Here is a 25,834-nt window from a genome sequence, read left to right as displayed (position 1 = left end):
CACTCAGTTTGCAGACACAGCACAGCCATGCTTCTCTCTAAGCAACCTGGGATTCACCTGCTCAATCATCCAGAGATGCCAAGGACATAGATATCCTAGTGTAAGCAGCAAAAGTCTTACACTGAATGGATGGGGGAGGGCAAATGTTTCACTATAAAGAACTGTGTTTAGTTAATATGGAAGGATAAATTAACCCAATTCCCAGATATTTAATTGGTCAATAATTACATATTCAGGGACCTAGGAATAAAAGTCACAATTCAGACTAAAAAAGCCCTTCTATGTTCCCAATCCCAGAGGGTGGACGAGGGAGAAGACGACACCATTTTCTAGGTAGACGGAAAAGACAGGTATTAAGTTTCCATGCTTTTATCTCCGGTTCTCCCCCATGCTACCTTGCACCAATCACTCTCCTCTCTGAGTAGATACATTGATAGCACTAAGCAGCAGCAACTTCTATGCAAGAGATCAAACTTACTATTTGTTGTCCTTGTCTCTCTCTCTAATTTTCTTTAGGACATTAATTTCCAGTCTGGCTGCTTCTCGGTACTTTCCCACATTTCTAATAATTTTCAGTGCCACCTGGGATTTACCTCTGCAGAGGGGAAGATGACAAACGAATGGGTCAGACATGGAGTGGCCCAGACCACCTCAACAAATTGTCGTCCCTAGACAAAAAACAATTCCCAGTTTCTGAGATTCTTTCCCAATTCCTTTTTGGATGGGGAATGAGAAAGTGTCTCTACAATAAATCCTGGGGTGTGGTAGGAGACACCGGTCATTTTTCATCCCCTCCTCAAATCAGTTCTCAGGGCCATTCAGTGGGAGCAAACCACAGCCGCTCATCACTGTACTAGTAAGTTATGCCCTGTAATTGACTGCAGCATGAAACTGGGAAATGCAGCTTGGGAAAAGCCAGGATCAAGGAGAATCCATCACCCCCGCTTCATCTGCATATTCTTCCACCAGAGGCAACTAAAACCACTTTGTGGGAATGGTCCCCAGTCACCCTCCCAAGTCTTGCTGGGGGCTAATGCACTTATCCAAGTGACACCTTACTCTGCAAGTACTACAGGAGTGGGGAGCCCCTCATATATCCCCAGGATGGGAGAGGTGGAAATGATCCCCGATGTACTGCTGGCCACACCCCTTTGCTTTCCTCATCCTCCTCACTGGTCTCTGAGGGATTATCTCTGGTGCACCTCCGAAGGATTTAAGGACTGGGATTTCCCTACTCCATATTTTACAGTGCACAAGAGAGGGACTCCACCCCTGCAAACTTCACGAAGGGGAAGAATGCTTTCCTCCCAAAGTCCTGTGCTCTCTTCAGCCCCATTTATGACTAAGCTCTCTGGGGCAAGGACGGTCTTTTCTGTTGGGTTTGTATAGCCCCTAGCTCAATGGGGTCCTGGGCAAAGACAATACAAACTAACAACATTTTCCCCTACCTCCCAAAAAATTAAGGTGCTGTTCAGGTCACAGGCATATAGTGCCCTGAGTCTATACTACCCTTCAAGAACATTAGAGACCCAGGAAAATGAGAGTTAAGCTTGCACATTTTGCAATACGTCACAGTCTCACACAAATCACCACCACTGGCTTAACTCTGCCCCAGTAGACACAAAAGCCAAAGTTCATACTTTGGGGGAAGGGGGAAATCAAGCATTCCCCATTTCACTAAATGGTCATCAGAAAGTATACATCAAGTGATTGTAATTCTGCAGTAGTTACTAGGCTGTAACAAGCCTCCCATGCAGGCATATAAACACATCTTGTTTCCATTGGTCAAGCCAAGCCCTACAACATATGTAGTTCAGAGATGTTTCTAAGTAAACACATGGCAGTCATATTAATAGCAAAAACAGTGACAGAAAAGGGATGATATCCCTTTGGCAAACCTGGGATGGGCATAACACGGAGTGGAGAGCAAGGCCAGCAAAATAACAGCTTGTGGGGAATTTGATGATCTGCCCATTCTTGTCTATTAGCAAAAGAAGATGTTGAGTGGAATCCCAGCTGAGGCAAACTAATGTTGAATAACCGCTTCTAACAGAACTGCAGAAAGCCACAGAATACGATGGCCTCCTGTTGTAATCAATACAGTCACTTAAGCATCTCTCGTCTCTCCCCTCCCACTTTGCTAGTGACTTTTTTTTTGTTGAAAGGACAGGAAGAGCACAGTGGCACCTAGACTAAACAGGCCATGGGCTCAGCGCCAGATGCTGAGTGTGGAAGAGCTGGGGATTGTGTATCAGCATCTAAGAGAAAACTGAAGACCATCTGAAGAAGACAGGACAAATCCACCCCACTTCATCAATGTCTGAACTGACTGGTACATGATAGGTAAGTCACTTGGAGACCAAGGATAGCATACCTGGCATGGTCCACACACTCCACAACTTTGCCAAAAGTGCCTTCACCTAGGCTGCCGACAATCTCATCTAGGAGAGAAAACAAGAGCCAATGTGAGCTTGGAGAACCAGAAGGGCATGAGGTCCTGCAATTTCACAGCATTCACATCTCAAAAAGGTATCTCCCTGCTACACTCTTTAAAACAGAAGTGTCTATTGTCTGCTTCAGGCAATTACTGGTCAGCCCATTTATAAGCAATAAACACTAGAGACCCCTCTAGTACAATAAGAGAGATCTTGTCTAACATGGGGATAGAAAGTAGAGAGGTAAAGTTTTACGAAAGGTGGCTGTACATCGCTCTTGGAGCCAATCGCCGATTCTGCACACCAGGTGACCTTCCTTGTCATCTTCCACGCTCCTGCTGCGTTTACTGCTCTGTTGGCTTCTCTGCACACACCGCCCCCCGAAACGCCATCCGACCAATCGCACACAGCGGGCAGTTCCGATTGGCAGATTGAGTTGTCATTCAAAGGTGGAGACGACGATGCATCGGTGGTTGGATTTTCCACATCCCCGCATTTCATAAGGCACACAGCATATATAACGATAGGGATATTGCAAGGGACACGTCAAGACACAAACTAACTTCAAAACAGAAAAGTAAAAAACAGCTACAGGTATGTAAAGAACTGTCTCATTAGCTACAGTGTCTGATGCAGCTGCCTCTTAGCGGAAAGTGCCACCCTCTTCTCTGGAAGGGAGCAGCAGCTGGGATGCTCCAGTCACTGGGTTCGTACAAGCATTCCCCCCAGGTTTTGCCACAGAGGAGCAGATTCCTCTATGTGAATAGAGGACACTGCCAGCGGCGCAAGAAGAGCGAATGCTTTGCCAGTCACGTCACTTTCTCCAGTGGCAAGTGTGCCGATGGGTAGAGTACACAAGTCAGGTTGGTCAGGCTGTCCAGTAGAAGCCGATTAGCAGTTCCCCCTTTGTGGAGTCTGTCCCGCTTTCCTTTGTATGTTTATTAATAAACATCTCCAGCTATCCCAGGGACTTGTCCCACCCTTGACCCAATACTACTCAGCCCTTCCCATCCTGATGGAACCAAAAACAGAATTGATCCTGCATCTGCAAGCCTGATTGGACCCATATAGGGCCAGTGTTGTCGTCCTTCCTTTGAACAGATTTAAAGCTTGAAAGAATTCTAGGAGCAGGAGAGTTAAGTCCCTGGAGAGCCTTATACCTCATAGATCCTGGTCTGCTAAAGGTAAGAGCTCACAATCAACCCCATCGCTACTAGCTTCTACTGGAAAACCAGCCAAACATTCCTGGAGGTTCCTTCCCACCAGCAGAAACACCCCCACCAAAGCCAACAACTCTTCTGTCCAATGACTGAACTTTTCTATTTAGTCCCTCAAAAAAAAAAAAAAAAAAAAAGTGTAAAATTAGTTACATTCTATCTAGTGAGAGATATGGTAACAGGGCTCTACACTTCCATGTCTGAACTTCCTAATACGTGCTCCGCCATATTCCTTCCCCCAACAAGTCAAGAAGAATGAACTACAGACAAAGTTTAAGAGATCGTCTGAAATGGAGAAAAGTTTCAGAGAGTATTTGACATAGCTGCTGTGACTTCACAACACAAAGAGTAGAGATCACAACAACCGAAACCTGCACAGTATCACCACACATGCACAGTTGTTATTGGAGCATTTCAATCGTTTAACCTTGGCATTAAAACTCAAATAAAATCGTTTGGAAAAAAGGAAAGTGATGGGCCATTAAGCGTTCCAAACCATGCAAGTATCCAGTATAACCACAGGGGTTAGGAATCAATCACTTTGTTTAAACTATATAAAAGCAACAAACTTGAGAACTGTGAATAGTAGTAACGGGTCCTTACTAGGGTATGACAGAGGCGGTAAAGTTAAGACATTTGGATGAGCATCTCACAACACTTCCAAGTCACTCCATTGTCCTGGGATAACCTCTCCTCTCCTCACTAACTAGGAGAGGGAGGTTGTAGTTCATTCCAGTCAGAGAGAGAACTGTGACATTCTCAAACAAAACTTCAGTCCAAGGAAACTAGTGACAACAGGGCACCTCTCCCGAGTATTGTGGGGAAGTGGTTGATAACCAGAGTGCTAACAGTTCTGAAGAATGGGTTTGACACAGCTGACTTGTCCTAAGGGATACAAGATTCTGCCACAACAAACATATCTACACTGGAGTGTCTTATGCTGTCACAATGTAGCAATATCAAGTCAGGCAGAAGTTTCAATATGCAGCAGAAGTGGAACCTTCAAGCGAATAAAAGAGGACGACACACAACCATAGTGGATGCTGCAACAGTGCAGGCCTGCATCCAGGCGCTCCCCTTGTACGTGTGCAGACAAGTGATCCATCTGGCTTCACTGCACTCCCCTGCCCACCCCGTGCCTTGGGAAGCTAGGCTTTATTTCCAGGTGCTAGGAATGGTCTGTCAAAATTAACAACTATTAATGCTTCCAGTTTAAAGACACAGTGAAGTGAAACATAATCAAGAACAAAACAGAAGAGGGATTAGAGGTACTCACCCAGTGTATTCAGAGCTACAAAAGGTAAAAAGTTAAAACCTGAACAATCCTGAACTCATCTGGATGCTACTCACCGATGAGGCACTGCTACAAGACCTGGTCTTGCGTTTCCGGCAGCGATGCTGGTGCTTCCTCGTTCGGTGGTGCTCTCTGTCCCGTGATCTCCGGCAGTGGTGTGAGCGGGTAGAGTAATAATCCTCTCCGAAAGAAGGGCTTCGGTCTTCAAACCTGTAGTTATCGCTCTCCCGTCTGTCTCTATACCTCCTTTGGTAAGGCATCCTCTCGTGGCTGCATTACAAATAAGAACCCACTTATAAACCTGGGAAGGCAGAGCACACTGCACAAACAACAGAGCGCTGCTGCACACAGAGGCAGCCTGACTATGCATGCTCTTGTGCCCTCCGCAGGGTAGTGAGGAACAACGGTAGCAGATCTAGTTCTGAACTGAAGCCTGATCTGGGAGTTTGCACCATATCACAGGACTTTTGGCCAAGTATTTCAAATGGAAGGGATGTCAGAAACCATGTGGTATTCTCTCCTTTGTGGGGAAAAACGGCTTAATGTGCACATAGAATCTAGTCCTTCCCAGATCTACATCTATGTGCCTTATCACCACCAGGGCCGGCTCTAGGCACCAGCGTCCCAAGCATGTGCGTGGGGCAGCACTTTTCAAGGGGAGGCACTCCTGCCCTTTGGGGCAGCACTCCGGCCCTTTTTTTGTTTTGTTTCGGCGGCGGCACTCCGCTTTTTTTTGTTTGTTTGTTTGTTTTTTTGCTTGGGGTGGCAAAAAACCTGGAGGCGGCCCTGATCAACACAGTCTTAGGCTTGGTCTACACTTACCCCCCAAGTCGAAGTAAGGTACGCAAATTCAGCTACGTGAATAACGTAGCTGAATTCGACATACCTTACTTCGAACTTACCGCGGTTCAGACGCGGTCCACACGCGGCAGGCAGGCTCCCCGTCGACTCCGCGGTACTCCTCTCGTTGAGCTGGAGTTCCGCAGTCGACGGCGAGCACTTCCTGGTTCGATTTATCGCGTCCAGACCAGACGCGATAAATCGAACCAGGAAGTTCGATTTCCAGCCGCCGAACTAGCGGCTAAGTATAGACCAGCCCTGAGAGTACTTTCCTCACAACCCCTCCCTTCCCCTATGCAGCAGGGAAGTTTTTTTGTTTTGTGTTTTTAAACAGATGGGGAATTAAGGCCCAGAGACAGTGATTTGCTCAGGCAGACAGAGAATCCCAGGGTAGCACAATGGGAACTTAACCCCACCATTGCCTTAACCACCACACCATCCTTCCTCTCATTGACAACCCTAAAGACTAGAGTCCTTTATTTAATTACAGAGCAGGTGCTGAATGCTCAACACAAGCATCTCCCATGTTACTGCACATCTTGACCAGAAAGGATTACCTCTGTGGGCCAAAAGGACCATTCAGTCTCTATAGTCAGTCCCTGGTCTCTGACAGGGTGGATAAAAAAAATGATTTTTATTTAAAAAATAAAAATAACAAATTGATTTTTTTTATTTAAATTGGATTTTTTTATAAAATCCTTTTTGAGGAAAAACCTATCTACAGATAGTTTTAATTAAGATATCTTTGAGTTATAATGTATCTCATCATGGAATAAGGATAATAAATTCTAATTCTATAGTATGAGACAATATATTCATGTAATGTTTAAGAAAAATTTTGTAAATGAGTTCCAATAGTTCATGGATTAGGGACCCAATCTTATGGGTTCCAGGGGCTTCTGTACAGATTATTTAGGTTAATCTTTCTATCTACCCAATGGGACTCAGTGCTCAGTCTAGAACAGGGGTGGGCAAACTTTTTGGCCTGAGGGCCACATCGGGTTTTGGAAATTGTATGGAGGCCGGTTAGGGGAGGCTGTGCCTCCTCTGGCCCCTATCCGACCCCCCCCCCCTCTCCCCCCCCCAGCCCCCCCCCCCCGCCCCCCCCCCCCCCCCCCCCCACCCCCCCCTGTCCCCTGACAGCCCCCAAAACCCCCGCCCCTCCATCTAACCCCTCCTCTCCTTCCTGACTGTCCCCCGGGAGCCCTGCCACCCCTTCTCCCTATCCCCATCGCCCCCGGAACCCCTGCCCCGACTGCCCCCCGCTCCCCCATCCAACCCTCCCCTCCTTCCTGACTGTCCCCTGGGGCCCCTGCCCCCATTCAACCCCCCTGTTCCCCACCCTCTGACCGCCCCAACTCCTACCCACCCCCCCCCCCCCCCCCCCCCCCCCCCCCAAACTCTCCTGCCCTCTATCCAACCCCCCCTTACCGTGCTGCCTGGAGCACCGGGTCAGGCAGGGCTCTGCAGCTGCACTGCCCCAGGAGCTTGCAGCCCCAGCACCCAAAGCACTGCACCGGCGGCGGGGCGAGCTGAGGCTGCGGGGAAGGGGGAACAGTGGGGGAGGGGCCAGGGGCTACCCTCCCGGGCCAGGAGCTCAGGGGCCGGGCAGGAGTGTCCCGCGGGCCATAGTTTGCCCACCTCTGGTCTAGAAGATACAATCAGATGTTTACTTTTGCTGTTCTCAAACTGTGGATTTGTCTCTCCAGAGATAACATGCTTGTTAACAGCAAAAATGTTTTTAAATAAATAAATAATATATAGAGGTCAGAAATAACAGACCTCAACCCTACTGTTCCTCTGAAAATTTGTGTACACAGAGTCAATCCCTTACCTCTCTCTAAAGGTGCAAAGTTTCAAAAAGTTCAATGAATAGAAGATTGTTGGGTGGCGGAATAGTTCTGGACAAGAAGTAGTCTGGAGATAAATGTGAGAAGGGAGGGACAGGCAGTAGAAACAAAAGTGAAACTGTTTGAGCAGCATATTCAAGAAGTCTTGAGGTCCTTCTGAGTGTAGCCTTCACTGATTTGAGATCTACCATACCATTCTCTCACTAGAAGGGAGAACCTATAATGGCAGCAGGCCGTAAGAGAGACCCAGTTTGGGAATAAGAACCATTCAAGAAATATATGTTTGCTGATGATGTTTTAAAGAAAGTCACACCAGTGAACTGGTGGAAGTCACTTAAGCAACTTGGATTCATAGACTGTTGAAGTGATAATCTCACTTTTAACAGCAGTAGCTTCTTCTGCCGGTGTAAGAAGAATATTTTCTTCCTTTGGACTAATTCATTCCAAACTGAGAAATCATTTGGGACCTAAAAAAGCAGGAAAGCTTGTTTTTCTTTTCCAGATTATGAACAAACAGGAAAATGAAGGTGAAGACGACTGAGTTAGCTGCAAAAGCCAATATTTTAAGTTTCTCATGTTGACCCAGTCGATTTAATTTTTTTTTAAATATTTCATTTAACTATTTTAGTTAAAAACAATTCTAACAAAACCAAATCTGATTTTAAAAAACTTGAATATTTAACTAAATTCAAAAATTCATATGCTTGTTTTGTTAAAATATTATGTTTGCTGTTAAAGAAAAAAAATCCAGAATACACAACGTTGTTGTTTTAGTTAAATAAAACAATTTAAATGTCTGTCTGGTGATGTTCTCCTCCTAATACAGCATGGCAAGCAAATCCTCCAAATATTAATGATTAACCTGTTGAATTGGAGATAGTTCTCCTCCCAATGACTTCATAAATATCTGCTTCAATTACCTTTGGTAAATGAAATAACCAAACAATCATTCATTTTCCGATATAGCTGTAAAACTAATCTGAAAAGTTTTCAAAATAAATCACTTAAAAAAATATATAGTGCGTACCTTCCTACATCTATCTCTGAGTTGTGAGGAATATGTATTAAGGTTATAACAACCAACAAGAATGCACTTTTATGTAGAAATCCATGATTAAATCGAGTCTTCCTGGCTAGTGATTTAAATAATGATTTAAATCAATTTGATTTAAATCAAATCCACCCTGGTCTCTGATGACGTGATAACTGGCTCTGTGGATGAGGGGAAAGCAGTGGATGTGTTATTCCTTGACTTTAACAAAGCTTTTGATACAGTCTCCCACAGTATTCTTGCCTGCAAGTTAAAGAAGTATGGGCTGGATGAATGGACTATAAGGTGGATAGAAAGCTGGCTAGATCGTTGGGCTCAATGAGTAGTGATCAATGGCTCCATGTCTACTTGGCAGCCGGTATCAAGTGGAGTGCCCCAAGGGTTGGTCCTGGGGCCGGTTTTGTTCAATATCTTCATTAATGATGTGGAGGATGGCTCAGCAAGTTTGCAGATGACACTAAACTGGGAGGAGTGGTAGATATGCTGGAGGGTAGGAATAGGATAACAGAGGGACCTAGACAAATTAGAGGATTGGGCCAAAAGAAATCAGATGAGGTTCAACAAGGACAAGTGCAGAGTCCTGCACTTAGGACGGAAGAATCCCATGCACTGCTACAGACTAGGGACCGAATGGCTAGGTAGCAGTTCTGCAGAAAAGAACCTAGGGGTTACAGTGGACGAGAAGCTGGATATAAGTCAACAGTGTGCCTTTGTTGCCAAGAAGGCTAATGGCATTTTGGGCTGTATAAGTAGGGGCATTGCCAGCAGATTGAGGGACGTGATCATTCCCCTCTATTCAACATTGGTGAGGCCTCATCTGGAGTACTGTGTCCAGTTTTGGGCCCCACACTACAAGAAGGATGTGGAAAAATTGGAAAGAGTCCAGCAGAGGGCAACAAAAATGATTAGGGGGCTGGAGCACATGACTTATGAGGAGAGGCTGAGGGAACTGGGATTGTTTAGTCTGCAGAAGAGAAGAATGAGGGAGGATTTGATAGCTGCTTTCAACTACCTGAAAGGGGGTTCCAAAGAGGATGGATCTAGACTGTTCTCAGTGGTACCAGATGACAGAACAAGGAGCAATGGTCTCAAGTTGCAGTGGGGGAGGTTTAGGTTGGATATTAGGAAAAACTTTTTCACTAGGAGGGTGGTGAAGCACTGGAATGAGTTACCTAGGGAAGTGGTGGAATCGCCTTCCTTAGAGGTTTTTAAGGTCAGGCTTGACAAAGCCCTGGCTGGGATGATTTAGTTGGGGTTGGTCCTGCTTTGAGCAGGGGGTTGGACTAGATGACCTCCTGATGGCCCTTCCAACCCTAATATTCTATGATTCTATGACTGGTCAATAACACAAAAGTTATACCTAAAGAAGAGCTGTGTGTGGCTCGAAAGCTTTTCTCTCTTACCAACAGAAGTTGGTCCAACAAGAGAGATTATCTCACCTACCTTGTCTCTCTAGTCTGGGACTGACCAGCTATAACATTGCATCAAGTTATACAATGTTTAGAGTAAATTTTAGACCAAGATAGTAACACAAGCAGATTTTTATACTAAGTGCCAAAGGATGCTAGACCTTCTACCTTTATCAGCTACAAACTTCTCTTCCACAATTATTTATAAACTGAAGCCTCAACCTCAGTACCAAGTGCTTCCGTTTTTAAATAGCACAATAATATAATGATATTACTACTTAAAAAAAAAAAAAAAAAAAAAGGGGGTGGGGGGTCCACAAATCTGGTCGAGCTTCTCCTGACAGACCAGACTGCTGTGATCCAAACAGTGAATCCCACTGTGACCCGAGGCCAGTAAGGAACTTGCAGGCTAATTGACCCAGATTCAACCTTTAGAAACATACTGATAGATAATATTTGTGTTTGTGTGTGTGTTTACTAGGGCTGTCGATTAATCGCAGTTAACTCTCACAATTAACAACAACAAAATTAATCGTTAATCACACTGAAATAATAGAATACCAACTGAAATGTATTAATTATTTTTGGATGTTTTTCTACATTTTCAAATATATTGATTTCTATTACAACGCAGAATACAAAGTGTAGAGTGCTCACTTTATATTACAAATATTTACTTTAGAGCCTACAAGTCCACTCAGTCCTACTTCTTGTTCAGCCAATTGCTAAGACAAATAAGTTTGTTTACATTTACAGGAGATACTGCTGACTCCTCCTTATTTACAATGTCACCTGAAAGTGAGAACAGGCATTCGCATGGCACTTTTGTAGCTGGCGTTGCAAGGTATTTACGTGCCAGATATGCTAAACGTTCACATGCCCCTTCATGCTTCCATGCTGATGATGCTCGTTAAAAAAATAAATGCGTTAATTAAATCTGTTACTGAACTCCTTGGGGGAGAACTGTACGTCTTCTGTCCATTTTACCCGCATTCTGCAATATATTTAATGTTATAGCAGTCTCGGATGATGACCCAGCACAAGTTTGTTTTAAAAACACTTTCACAGCAGATTTGACAAAACGCAAAGAAGGTATGAATGTGAGATTTCCAAGGATAGCTACAGCACTCGACCCAAGTTTTAAGAATCTGAAGTGCCTTCCAAAATCTGAGAAGGATGAGGTGTGGAGCATGCTTTCAGATGTCTTAAAAGAGCAACACTCTGATACGGAAACTACAGAACCCAAACCACCAAAAAAGAAAATCAACCTTCTGCTGGTGTCATCTGACTCAGATGATGAAAATGAACATGCGTCGGTCCGGTCTGCTTTGGACCATTATCGAGCAGAACCCATCATCACCATGGACGCATATCTTCTGAAATGGTGGTTGAAGCATGAAGGGACAAATGAATCTTTAACGCCTCTGGCATGTAAATATCTTGCGATGCTGGCTACAACAGTGCCATGCAAACACTTGTTCCCACTTTCAGGTGACATTGTAAACAAGAAGCAGGCAGCATTATCTCCTGCAAATTGTAACCAAAGTTGTTTGTCTGAGCGATTGGCTGAAGTAGGACTGAGTGGACTTGTAGGTTCTAAAGTTTTACATTGTTTATTTTTGAATTCGGTTCTTTTTTGTACAAAATTCTACATTTGTACGTTCAACTTTCATTATAAAGAGATTGCACTACAGTACTTGCATTAGATGAATTGAAATGTACTTTTTTTTGTTTTTTACAGTGCAAATATTTTTAATCAAAAATATAAAGTGAGCTCTGTACACTTTGTATTCTGTTTTGTAATTGAAATTAATATATGTGAAAATGTAGAAAACATGCAAAAATATTTAAATAAATGGTATTTTATTATTAACAGCGCAATTAATCGCGATTAAATTTTTTAATCGCTTGACAGCCGTAGTGTTTACATATTTGCTGTTAGAATGTAATCAAACAGTTTCTGTCTATCACTGGATTCTCTTAATTCAGAAATAAAAAACGGTTACCTACCTTTCATAACTGTTGTTCTTTGAGATGTGTTGCTCATGTCCACTCCAAGTAGGTGTGTGCGCGCCGCACGCACAGTCATCGGAAGGTTTTTCCCCTAGCGGTACCCGTTGGGTCAGCTGTGGAGCCCCCTGGAGTGGCGCCTTTATGGTGGTGTATATAGGTCCCTGCCCACCCACTGCCTCTTCAGTTCCTTCTGGCTGGATACTCCCGGGTGGCTCTTGCAATGGACATGAAAGCACATCTCGAAGAACAACAGTGACAAAAGATTTTTCTTCGAGTGACTGCTCATGTCAATTCCAAGTAGGTGACTCCCAAGCAGTCCCCAGAGGAGGGGTCGGAGTCGGAGTTCACGGAGTTGCAGACTGAAAAACTGCTCTACCAAATGCAGCATCGTCTCTAGCCTGCTGAGTGATGGCATAGTGCAACAAAGGTGTGAACCAATGACCACGTCACCACCCTGCAGATGTCCTGAATGGGGACCTGAGCCAGAAACGCTGCAGAGGAAGCTTGCGCTCTTGTGGAGCGCATCGTCAACGGTGAAGCCGGAATCTTTGGCAAGTGATGGCGTAAACAGTCCAGGATGAAGGGAATCGAGGTCTGCAATGGAGGAGTGCCCTTCTGAAGTGACCAAATTGTAAACCTCTTCCACTTAGCCAGGTAAGTAGCAAGAGTGGAAGGCTTTCTGCTGCCAAGGAGAACCTCCCTAACCAAGTCTGAGCATGCAAGCTCCAACAGAGGCGGCTATGGTCCTGGGTGATCAAGTCCGGAACCAGGGGCAGCGTTAGAGGTGTGTCCACGGACAGATCCAGCAGCGTGGTGAACTAGTGTTGACGTGACCACACTGGAGCTATCAAGATTAACTACGCTTTGTCCTGTCGGCCCTTGAGAAGGGCTTTATGGATGAGAGGGAATGGTGGGAATGCATACAGCAGGCACCCTTTCAGGGAAAGGAGGAAGGCGTCTGCAAGCGAGCCCTGGCAGTAATTCAGGAAGGAGCAGAACTGCTGACATTTCCTGTTGTGTCGCAAACAAGTCTACCTGGGGAGAGCCCCATCTTTGGAAAATACTGATGTGGAAATCCGGGCAAAGAGACCACTCGTGGCTGTGAAAGGACCTGCACAGGTGGTTGGCCAGTTCTTTCTGTGAACCTGTAAGGTACGAGGCCTCCAATTGTATTGAGTGAGCAATGCAAAATTCCCACAGGTTGAGGGCTTTCTGACCTGTGGGAGAGGAGCAAGCACCACCCTGTTTGTTTATATAAAACATGGCTGTGGTGTTGTCTGTCGATACTGACACACATCTGCCCTGAAGATGGGTTTGAAATATCTGGCAAGCAAGGCGCACTGCACACAGCTCCTTGATGTTGATGTGCAGCAAAAGTTCTGCCTAGGACCATAGACCTTGAGTCCTGAGGTCGCCTAAGTGTGCTCTCCATCCCATCACCAATGTATCTGACACCAGTGACAGCATCATTTGAGGTTTGGAGAAGGGTATTCCCGCACATACTGTTTGTGGGTCGAGCCACCACTGGAGGGACTCGAGAACCTGAAGGGTAAGAATGACCAGTCTGTCCAGGTGGTCTCGGTTCGGCCTGTAGACCAGGGCCAGCCAAGCCTGCAGGGGACGAAGCCGCAGTCTGGCATGCTGTACCACTTACGCACAAGCAGCCATAGGTCCAAGTCATTTTAGGCAATTCCGCACCGTCATGGTTGGGAATCTGCTGAGATCGTTTACGATGGCACTCATGGCAAGGAACCAAGCTTCCAGAAGAAAAGCCCTGGCCTGGATGGAGTTTAGGGCGCCGATAAACTATCCTCTGAGTGGGGTTATAGTTGACTTTGCTACGTTCAGAATGAGGCCAAGCTTGAGGAAAGTCATGCGCACCAGGCTCATATGGTTCTCCATTTGGGCCCGAGATTGTCCCTTGATTAGCCAGTCGTCCAGGCAGGGAAACACCTGCACCTGCTGCTTCCATAGGAAGGCCGCCACGACTGCCATGCACTTGGTGAACACCTGAGGGGCCACCAAGAGGCTGAAGGGGAAAACTGAACTGATGGTGGATGTTGTTTACCACAAATTGAAATCTTATGTGGGACAGAATTATGGAGACTTGAAGGACACGTCCTTCAAGTCGAGGGCGGCATACCAGTCCCCCAGATCCAGAGAGGGGATGATGGAAGCCAGGGAGACCATGCAGAACTTCAACTTCTTAATGAATCTGTTGAAGTTTTCCAGGTCTAAAATAGGCCTGAGCCCACCCTTGGCCTTGGGAATTAGGAAATATCATGAGTTGATACCCTTACCCCTAAACTTCAGAGGGACCTCCTCTACCGCCCCGAGAAGTAGGAACGTTTGCACCTCTTGCACCAGAAGTTGCTCGTGAGAAGGGTCCCTAAAGAGGGACAGGGAGGGAAGGTGGGAGGGAAAAGAATATCCCAATTCTATCGCGCTCAGGACCTACCGGTCTGAGGTTATTTGGGCCCAAGCACGGTAGAAATGGGATAGACGGTTCACAAAAGGTGGGAAAGGATCCGGGATGTGGACTGGTGCGCCGCCCCTCAGGCGTGCCTTTTAAAAAGCCTTCTTAGAAGCTGGAGACTGCGTCTTTGAGCCCTGTCCCTGATTTGAGAAGGACTGCGGAGGCCTTTGCCTATTACTCCTACCCCGTTTCCTGCTATAGTCCTGTCTCTGCTCAGAGGGGTAGAAGCGAGACATGGGCTGAGGCTTAAAATGCTTCCTCTGTGGGGCTGGCATGTGGAAGCCCAGTGACTTTAAGGTTTTCCTAGAGACTTTTAGGCTATGAAGCCTAGAGTCCATCTGTTCTGCGAACAGAACCGAGCCATCAAAGGGCAAGTCTTGAATGGTCTGCTGTACCTCTGGTGGGAGGCCCAAGACCTGCAGCCACCAACTTCAGAGCATAACAATGACACTGGATATTGTGCGGGTGGCCAAGTCCGCCGTGTCCAACACACCCTTGAAGGAAGTCCTTGCAATCGCCTTATCCTCCTCAATAACAACTCCAAAGTCAGAAAGGGAGTCTGTTGGAAGGAGCTCCTTAAACTTGGACAGAGGGAGAAGCTGAGCACCGCTTGCAGGTTAGCAATTCGAAGCTGGAGCCCCCCGGTGGAATAGACCTTATGGCCGAAGAAGTCCAACTTCTTTGGATTTTGGCATAGGGCATTACTGCCCTTGCCCTTCCTTGGCGTTGGCCACATCCACTACCAACATGCCCAGTTGAGGGCAGGTGAAGAGGTATTTGTATCGCTTGGAGGGTACAAAGTATTTCCTTTCCACCCCCTTTGCCATGGGAAGAATGGAGGCAGGAGTTTGCCAGAGGATCTTCGTGGTATTATGAATGGTCTTGATCAAGGGAAAGGCCACTCTTGACAACCCTTCTGGCATCAGAATATCCATGGGATGTCTTCTGACACTTCTGCTGCCTGAAGACCTAGGTTTTGAGCTACTCTTCTAAGCAGCTCTTGATGGGCCCTATTGTCCATGGCCGGCAAAGAGGCAGACGCTATTGCCTTGTCTGGAGAGGAAGATGAAGAAGTCCCCATGGGCACAGGTTCCTCCTGACCCGCCAGTTCATGAGGTTCCTCCCCCAGTGATGCTGTCTGCGCGGTGGCTGGCATGGTGCCGGGTTGGGTGTCGGGCTCCGATCCTTTTGGAGGTTCCCTTACCATTGAGGCAGATGGGGGGCTCCACCTGTCTGAGGCAATGGACAGGGACCTGGAGCTCAGCCCCTGGGCTTGATGGTATGCCCAGGGGGTCCAGAACGGCCATTGCATTGGAGATTGCCATTGAGGAGGCCAGGGCATCATAGGGACTTGGTGTGCCTCCTCCTGCCAGGAACAATAAGAATGGTGCCGGCTCCGCCTGGAGATATATGACTCCGGCTACAAGGTTGAGTCTGACCTTAGGGACCACGAGGGTGCCGGAGAGCGGTGCCCCGGTGAGAGGGACTGCTGCCGAAGCATGGCCGGTTTGCCCTTGGAGAGAACTGGCCCCTTGTGCAGTGCCAGTTCCGGAAACTGCTGGGCCATCATCTCTATAAGGTCCCTTGTGGCCTCAAATGCGTCCAGGGTACATGGCATGTCCAACTCCCGCATCTGGCTCTCCCGAACCGGGGAGTCCAATGGGACCAGACTCAACCGTTCCGCCTGTTCGACCAGCGTCAACGGTGCCAGTTTCGCTTGAGCAGGAGCTGAGTGTCCCAGCACAGGACACACTCCGCGAGCTCCATCGTGCTCCACTGCTCTAACTGTTGGCAAACGCCCCCTCTCAGCTCTTTGCTTCTTCTGCGGCACCGGCAAGTGTGACCGGTGCTGAGAGGCCACTGAAGTGGTCTTCAGTGCCGGAGAATGTTGGTTCTGCGAGTCTCTGGGTGCCGGGTCCTTTGCCAGCACCACGGCATCCCTTACTGAGGCCGGTGTGCTCCGCTTGAAATGCTGGATTTTAGCGCCGACACAGGCTGTGCCAGCTGCGGGCGAAGGGCCGACGCCATAAGAAGAAGTTTAAGTCCCTCTCCTTTTTTGTTCTTGGGTGGAAGCTCCTGCAGATTCTACACTCTGATGGGCTTCTCCCAAGCACTTTAAGCAGGAGTCGTGAGGATCTCCCCTGGACATAGGCTTTTGACAAAACCCATGGGGTCTGAAGCCTTGAGACCAAGGCATGCCACGGTTCCCAAAGGTGAGAGTGGGGGGGGCAGAAGCCCCCTACAAAGACTTTACTACTAACTAAACTAAAAACTAACAATACTATGCTAATAAAAACTATTTACAAAACAAAGAAAGGGAATGCTAGGGAATCGTTTGCCCGAGGCAAGAGAGAAAGAGAAGCTCCAACAACCGTCACTGGCAGTAAGAAGGAACTGAAGAGGCGACAGGTTGGCAGGGACCTATATACACCGCCATAAAGGCGCCACGCCAGGGGGCTACACAGCCAACCTGATGGGTACTGCTAGGGGAAAAACCTTTTGATGACTGTGGATGCGGCGTGCACACACCTGCTTGGAATTGACATGAGCAATCACTTGAAGAAAAAGATATTAACATTTAAATGAACTGTAAATATAGCGATATCACTGTCTCAATTTCTCTTTGAAGTATGTAGCAAATCACCTGCAAATGGTGGGAGATAGGCAATTGCCTTATGATAATTCATGTAGCTAATTACCAGTGAGAAAATAGGTTACTTCAAAAGCCTGTTGTTCACCCAAGGACGGGTGCTGTCAAGATGCTGCAAAAAAAATCTCTATACACGATTAGATCAAGAGTCTTTCATCTCAGATCTACTTAAGCTTGATTCAGGGAAGTTTGAGGCGTAAGACGGAGCTCTCCAGTCTCATCTGGACTGCCCAGATATTGAATATTTGGACACTGAACTATAACCTGACGAACTGATTTTGGAAAGGACTCTTTGGAACTCTGAAGCTCACCATCTCTACTATACAACTGACCTAAAAACTCTATTTATAGCTGTATGTATAATGATCTTTTAACCAATACTATCTCTGTTTTCTTTTTAAATAAATTTTAGTTTAGTTGATAAGAATTGGCTGTACGCATGTATTTGGGTAACATCTGAAATATTCATTAACCTGGTAGGTAATGTGTCCCATCTGTTGGGACTGGTAGAACTTTTTATATGATGAACAAGATTTTCAGTAAGCCCCATCATATTTGACTTGGTTGTCTGGGTGGGAGCCTAAGGCTGGGTTGCTTTAAGCCTTAAAGTTTAAGGGAACTGTGTTTTTGGCGCCTGGGTAACCAGTACAGCATTATAGAAGCTGTTTTGTTGCTGGCTTGGTAAATCTAAATATCAGAATAACCACCAGTTTTGGGGATTCTCTGCCCCATTCTTTACAGTTTGCCCTAACTGAGCAATCTCAGTGTGCCTCCCCTGGGACCCCAGTCACACCCACATTCCCTTAGCTTGCTGGGGCTGGGCAGAGTTTAGGCCCTGTCCCAGGCTCTAGGATGGAGACCTCATGTCTGATATCCCTCTTGGCAGAGGCAATGCCATGATCTAAATGCCTGCTACCCGCTACTCCCACAACAAAAGCAAGCCCATCTCTTCCCCTTTCTGGCCCTTGTGTCTGAGTCCTGAGTTATGTCCTCTACCAACACCTGGATTCTTTGTTCTGCTGGTGATTTTGCACACTCCATTTCATCAGCCCCCTGAAGAGAAATTTAGTCAAACTGGTTTTCCTGCTCAGGCAACCTCCTTAGCACACCCATTGTCAGGTTAGAGCACAGTCGTGAAGGTTAACAACTCCATTTATTAGGTCTAGGAAAGACATGCTATAGTAGTGTCAGCAAATGTTTGCTTCCATATCCACACAGAGGCATTCCATGATAATTTCATATCAACCAGAATTCATAAGTTGTACGTACAGATTCCCCATATGGTCATAGTGGTGTATGATACTGAATGAGAAGTCAGTGTTTATGTAGGAAAGCTTGTAGTTCATAAAGACAAAGATCAGTTTATTGCCCTTTCACATTCAAAGTGAGCATGTCCTATATTTTAAGATTGTCTGAAGTTTACTTTATACATGTATTCTTGATGTGCAGTTAACCACAACTTGATGCCATTCAATATTTACATAAGAGCAACCAATCATATCTTTAATCATAATTTTGGGGGCTACTCATTTTCTTCATTTTTCTCCCTCTTTGCCAACCAAGGGGCCAATTGTTGCCAAGTAGGATAGTGATTTCACTTGATTCATTAGATACTGGACCAAGACCAACTAATTTAACACAGGCTGCCAAACAGATGGCACCAATTTTAGGTCACTACTGACCTTGGTTGAAACTGAAATATAGATCTCAGACTCCTAGACTTTAAGGCCAGAAGAGACCATCACGTTCATCTAGTCCAGGGATCTCAAACCCAAATCACCATGAGGGCCACATGAGGACAGTACATTGGCCCGAGGGCCGCATCACTGACACCTTTTCATACAAAGATACAAAAGCCCCCCACCTCTGTCCCCGGCCCTGCCCCCACTCCACCCCTTCCATGAGGCCCCACCCCTGCCCCATTCCAACCCCTTCCCCAAATCCCTGCCCCGCCTCTTCTCTGCCTCCTCCCGAGCGCACCGCGTCCCCATTCCTCCCTCCTGGAAAGTCCTAAGCACCGCCAAACAGCTGTTTGGCAGCGGGAAGCGCTGGGAGGTAGGCGGAGGAGCAGGAACACGGCGCGCTGGGGGGGGGGGCGCGGGGGTGGAGGCGGGGGATGAGGGAAGCTATGGCGGGCTGCAGGAAATAACTCCGTGGGCCGCGTGTTTGAGACCCTTGATCTAGTCTGACCTCCTGCACATTGCAGGCCAGTAGGCCCATTACCTCTGGCTGAATTACTCAAGTCTTCAAATCTTGATATAAAGACTTCAAGAACAACAAAATATAAAATCAACAATGGAAAGCTTAAAGGATTTAAGGGTCAGCTGGATACACTTTTCATTGCCTTTGCACTAGCAAACTGCAGTTGCAAGTTGAACCAGGCAGACTACACCTGTGCAAGCTGCTATGCTGACTAGCTATCCTGTTTCAGATGCACACAGTGTACCACATCGGCATGCAGCACTACTTGCAAACATTACAGTTCCCATCCCCACAGTTCCCAGCACAGTTCCCTGCAGCAGATGCTTAGTGCCTATGCTGTATCTATTTGCACCTATGCATTATTTTTGGTTTGTTCCAATGGACACTCTGAACAAGGCTGGAATTGAAGCAGGGCCAAATTAGGAAAGAACACATATAGCTTTACTAAAACAGCTCAATTTTTTTTAAACTTTAGGGTAACACTTTCACTCTACCCCAAGTAACTAAATATGGGCAGCAATTTCAGAAGACAACCTGGTTTGACATTAATTCACTCCTTGGTATCTGTACTGAGAAACACTGACTCCAGGGCAGAGAGTTCTCTTTCATCAATACTTAAGGTATCTCAGTATTTTAGAAAGGGTTTAGTTTAGTTAGATATGGAATCAAAGATTTAACAAGAGGCTCGGAAGCAAATAAACCCATTTACTTCCATATCAAGGACTTATAATTTTGAAGCTATTAGCCACGATCAGGAAATGCATGTTGTCATCTCCCAATTCTATCCCTGAAATCTGATTAGAATCTAAGGCCTGGTCTACACTTACCCCCCAATTCGAACTAAGGTACGCAACTTCAGCTACGTGAATAACATAGCTGAAGTTCGAAGTACCTTAGTTCGAACTTACCTCGGCCCACACGCGGCAGGCAGGCTCCCCCATCGACGCCGCGGTACTCCTCTCGTATAGCTGGAGTACCGCAGTCGACGGCGATCACTTCCTGGTTCGACTTATCGCGTCCAGACAAGACGCGATAAGTCGAACCCAGAACTTCGATTCCCAGCCGCCGAACTAGCGGCTGGGTGTAGACATACCCTAAGACAAGTACATTAGAGAATATGTCACCCAGCCATATATACCCTCCCATTCCAGAATAGGTGCTTAGAGGAGAATCCCAGCCTCCGATTAAACCAGCTCTCACCTTCTAGACCGTGATCTCCTTGGAAGATCCCTTTGAGGCTGGTATCGCAATCTTCCTTCATATTCTCTGCTGTGAGACCTCCTCCTCTTCCATTTGTGACTCATGTAGGTCTCCTGCTCAGGGGATTGATATCTCTTGCAGTGATGCATCTAGGGACATAAGAAAGGCACTTCAAGTAAAAACTGTCGTCATTTCCTCTATGGGCAAACATTTCTAGTTTCCTACACCCAGGTCCCCACCAACTTCTACACAGAGTTCAGGAGATCCAACATTCTCTGGAACTAACTGTTTACATTTTACCAACTTTTTGATAGCCTCTTACAGCTCACTGCATAGTAAGCGAAAAGCATGAAAATAGAAACCATGCCTGAAGAGTTGGAGGAAAGTCCCATAAAAGCCATCACCAGCAATATTAATAATAATAAGTTATAATTTTAAAAAGGCTTCACAAAGCAAGCAATGCATGTACCCAAACCCAAAAAACATTACAGGGACATCATCAACATAAAAATCACCTTTTTTCTAAAAAGTTTTATACCCTCTTTTGTTACAAACACCTAAAATTACTGTAACTGAAAGCGGCTAGGAAAAACTTTTCCCTGTATTTTTTTTCAAGTTTATTTGCTTTACAATAAACTGTAATCTGTTTCCTCTGTATACCAGTTAGTTTACCCTGTTTCACAAAAGCAATAGGGATGAGAACACATTGTTAAACAGAAAAAGTGATTGTAAAACTACAGAAATTGGCAGGGAGACTCAGGAGCAGATGTAGGACTTGACACTATTTTAACTTTTTAAAAACTGACTAAATTAAATAAAGTGTCCCTTTAATACAAAAGAGCACTGCTGCTCTGTTAAAAAAGATAAATGACACCTAAATAATCAGACACAAAAGGGATGTGGATGGCTCAGAGTATCTGTAAGTAGATACTTCACTTCTTGATCGTAGTTAGAATCCAGTCTATATTAATATGGTGTGAAAAAAATCAGTACTTCCTAACAGCTTTTCACTGACATGCAAAATGGTGTTCTTGTGGACTGGAGTCCTTATTTGCAGAAAAAAATAGATTTCAACTGTATCTGTTAGGGAATCTTCCACACACACATATTCGAAAGACAAGCAAGATTTAAGAATGCAGTGGCCAGAGTAGAGATTGATTATCCAGCATCCTCCGTCACTGCTTTGCCCTGCTCCAGTGCAAAGCAGCCATAAATCCTGGTTTAAATGGCCTCAGGAGGATTCCCTGGCATAAGGAAAGCCTCTAGTGGCATAAAGCAGTCATAGCAGTTCCTACGTGTCTCAGAAAGAGGCCCAGACAACCTGCACAATGACGCCCAGCTCCTCAAAAATCCTTGTTGGTACTTCATGTAAGACAGTAGCCTGAAGGCTACTCTAGCTTGGATCAGCCTGGGTGCCAGCGCCAGGATCAGGGAGCATCTGAGGACAGCTTGGCCAGTTTAGAGAACATGGTCCAGATCTTCTTTTAAGAAATTAACTATCAATGTTACACTGGGAGCTGGAACAAACTATAAGCCTCTTAAAAGGCCATCAGATCAATTTAGGGCCAAAGTGTAAGTTATAACATTTTACTGTTTTTTAAAAAAAAACAAGATCAACCATTTCCATGGTTTTTTGTTGTTGTTTTTTTTAAAGAAAAATTCCAGTGATACAGCTTATTTGGATTTAAACCCTATGGGTAGACTGATTTAATCAGGGTGATTTAAGTCATCGTTTTAATTTATTTTCCTAAAGAAAGGTTCATTCAGATCAATTGGTAAAACCATGAAAATAAGCTGATTTGCAACCAAATATAAAATTTAGTGTAAAGGCAATACTATTTTTTGCTATCCAGGGAGATATGCCATACCTTTTCACATTTATTAAAGCAATTATATAGTTTAGCATACATTTATTCAGATTCTTAATTTCTACACTTTCCTCCTGATTCTGTATATAATTTTTAAAAAATCACCATTTAATGCATTAAAATTTGAGGAGGGCTCATTGATGCCACATTTTGGGTTTATTTACATTATTTTAATAGATTATAATAATTTTAAGCATTACCATGTGTCATAATTTCTAATGTAATTTTAAACATATTTTTAAAAGAAAATGTATTTTAAATCAAATCTGATTTAAATAAATTTTTTTAAAAATTAAAAATAATTTATTTTTATCCTCTCAGTATCCCTTGCAATATTCACAACTCAAACCCCACAAAACTGGACGAATTCATGAGAGCTAGAAAATAAAATTAAGTCTATTTTCTTTGGTAGAGAAATGCAAAATGTAGACAGTATAAATGTGGAAAACCTGTCAGATTTTGAAAGCCCTCAAGTCTGGTTAAAAAAAAATCAAGTTAAAAAAACCACACAAAGCAGTCATTCTTGGTTTCTCCCTCATCTTGTATGGATTTTCTAGATCTCTTCTGCTGCCTTATTTCTACTTTATCTCCACCTTCTGTCTGAGACACTCTAAGTGCCATTCTTTTGAGGTGCAGAGCCTTAACCAGGGGTGTCAGTGGTTCCTCCTACCATATTCTACCATCCCATCATGGTGATCTCACATCTACCTGAAGAGATCTAGATAAAACTTCTGGACTCATCAGCTGTTTCTTCAGACAGTGAAAATGGTGACTAGGGAACAATGCAAAACACTACTTCCCTCAAGGTGAGTGTCGGCCTCGTGATTGAGGGACTAAAGTAGAGCCCACAGTGTTCAGCCTCTAAGACCACAGGGGAACATTTCCCCTCCCTTCATCCACTTGACTCCCCAATCTGTGTATCCACTTCTCATTCTGCCAGTCCAGCTAGACACAGAAACAAAACATCTCCCAAACCACTCTGTGGTTTCTGCTTTAACAGAACCCAGCTGGAAGCACAGTGTTCTTCAATGCAGTATAAATATTATTTGGTCATTATCTGAGAGTTGCAAAAAAGGACTTTGGTCTCTTTGCATCCTTCATTTGATCATAGTAATGAAGACTTTTAAATGGACATAGCTGACAATCCAAAATTAAAAGCCTCCTATCTCACCCAATCCAATTATATTATTTCTACAACATCTTCATCAGCAGACTTTCCAAAACCGGGGCTCAGCTGTGAAAACCCTTGTAAATGTCAAACCCCCTCCCATCTCAAAGGAACTAGCAGAGGAATTGGCTCCAGACGCACACCCTACCGCATAAACAAAGCAGGCCCAGAGGCGGGGGGCAGGGAAAGGAGGGCGCCCCCGGACCGTCGGAGGGAGAAGGGGTTAGCCCGAGTGGCGGGGGACAGGGAAGGGGGGGCGCCCGGGGACCCTCGGGGGGTGAGGGGGACAGCCCGAGAGGCGGGGGACAGGGAAGGGGGGCGCCCGGGGACCCTCAGTTTATGGGGGATCAGCCCCAGAGGCGGGGGGCAGGGAGGGGGGCGCCCCGGGACCGGGGAGCAGAGGCGGGGAAGCCCGCGGAGGGAGGCGCTCAGACCTGGCGCTGGGGACGCGCGTCTCGGCCCTCAGGCCCGTCCCGTGCCCCATCCGGGTCTCTCCCCCTCCCCCACTCCGAGTTCCCGGATGTTGTGGCCCCGCTCGCGCTCCCCGGCTCCGGGGGCTGTCGCGGCCGAGCGCCTCGCACTCACCGTCCCGCACCCCCTCAGAGCTGCGCTCGGCGGGTCCGCTCAGGCCCTGCGCCCCCGCCGCTGCTTCCGCTTCCGGCTAGACCTGCGGCGCGAGCGGGCACCCCGCAGCCACCTCCTCCAAGCACGACACGAGCTGCGCGCGCAGCGCCTTCCTGCTGATAACCCGTTACGCCGGCAAGAGCGGCTCCTCAGAGCCCTACCTACGCTCCTGGCTCCTCTAGCCACCCGCTCTATGCTCTTGGAGGACTCCGTTGCGAAAACCCCCCTCTTTCCGGGGCACGTGGCGGCCGGGAGGGGGCAGGCAGGGGCTTGGCGTACAACAGGGCACGTCTGTAGCGTGCCCGCCCGCGCATTTGGTTTCCTCGGATAACAGCCATTAATGAATTGTATTTGTTGCCAGGGGGTCGCTTGGCACAAGCCCAGCCTCTGCCACGCTCCCCTACAGTCGCACCCCGCCTTCGGGAGCGCTCCACTTGCCTTTAGCCACAACCCTGCTGCGGGTTTTAACTGCACCGCCCAGGAGTGGCACCTCTTAGGGAAAAGATATGTAGCACTTCGGCCCTTAAGGGTTTCACCTTGAGGAGGTGGATCATCTCTCTGTGGAATTTTTAAGAGACCCTCTAGAATTGTGTATCAGGGATGGAATTCTCTCTTAAACGCTGTAGGGTGGTTTAAAATTCCATGCAAAGGATCTCATCTATACTAAAGGGAATCTATTAACCCCATCTAGCCTATTGAAAAAACAAAACAAGAAATTTCAGTTGCTACACTTGGCCCTGAGTACCCCTGCCAATTTTTGACCTAGATCTTCTCCTCTCAAGGGATTCAAGAAGCAGGATTCCCTCTCCTTGTCCTGTCAAGTGGGTCAGGGTCCCCCTTCCCCTATATACAGGCAAGGATGGTGGGTCCCCAGGATTCAAAGCATCTGCAGGCTACTGGGTGTCAGTCACTCTTGACAACTTCTATGTCCCACAACCTCTGCTTTTGCCAAGACCTTCTCCTAGCAGTTGTTCACCCAGAACTCCCCTGATCCGTGAGTGGGATCAGTAAAGAACCCTAAGCGTGTATATTACAGTATCTAATGCTTGAGACAGGAACTTCTTTTCTATAAATTGAAATCAGTGAAGGAATGTTATATGCTAGGCCACAGTGCGGATTTGATTTAAGTCAGAAAGACTTGATTTAATCATGGTTTTCTACATAAAAGTGCATTCTTGTTGGTTGTTATAACCTTAATACATATTCTTCACAACTCAGAGATAGATGTAGGTTTCATTTTTAAAAGATACACACTATACATTTTTTAACTGATTTATTTTGAAAACTTCAGATTAGTTTTACAGCTATATCAGAAAATGAATGGTTGGTTATTTCATTTACCAAAGGTAATTGAAGCAGATATTTATGAAGTCATTGGGAGATGAACTATCTCCAATTCATCAGGTTAATCATTAATATTTGGAGGATTTGCTTGCCATGCTGTATTAGGAGGAGACCATCACCAGACAGACATTTAAATTGTTTTATTTAGCTAAAACAACAACGTTAAGTATTCTGGATTTTTTTCTTCAACAGC

The 25,834-nt window shown here is 45.9% G+C and overlaps 1 protein-coding gene across 3 annotated transcripts in view; it reads right to left on the bottom strand.

Moving 5' to 3' along the window:
- Positions 1–24,311, bottom strand: part of CLK3 (CDC like kinase 3) — a 29,993-nt gene extending 5,682 nt beyond the window's left edge. The window contains exons 1-6 of one of the 3 annotated variants that reach the window (XM_024210302.2): positions 24,259–24,311; positions 20,638–20,786; positions 5,003–5,216; positions 2,706–2,799; positions 2,375–2,441; positions 479–595 (exon numbers count right to left, since the gene is read on the bottom strand). In XM_024210302.2, the coding sequence (XP_024066070.1) occupies positions 479–595; positions 2,375–2,441; positions 2,706–2,799; positions 5,003–5,216; positions 20,638–20,786 (641 nt within the window). In that variant the 5' untranslated portion in view covers positions 24,259–24,311. Of the gene's footprint in view, positions 1–478; positions 596–2,374; positions 2,442–2,705; positions 2,800–5,002; positions 5,217–20,637; positions 20,787–24,107; positions 24,167–24,258 lie in introns of those variants that run through there. The other 2 variants (XM_029910737.1, XM_024210303.1) reach the window with 2 other exon arrangements.
- Between the last annotated feature and the right edge of the window lie 1,523 nt (positions 24,312–25,834).

This window comes from Terrapene carolina, unplaced genomic scaffold (genome assembly GCF_002925995.2).
Source record: "Terrapene carolina triunguis isolate 2854851 unplaced genomic scaffold, T_m_triunguis-2.0 Scaffold67, whole genome shotgun sequence".
NCBI classification, from domain to species: domain Eukaryota; kingdom Metazoa; phylum Chordata; order Testudines; family Emydidae; genus Terrapene; species Terrapene triunguis.
This window is presented reverse-complemented; position numbering and strand designations above follow the sequence as displayed.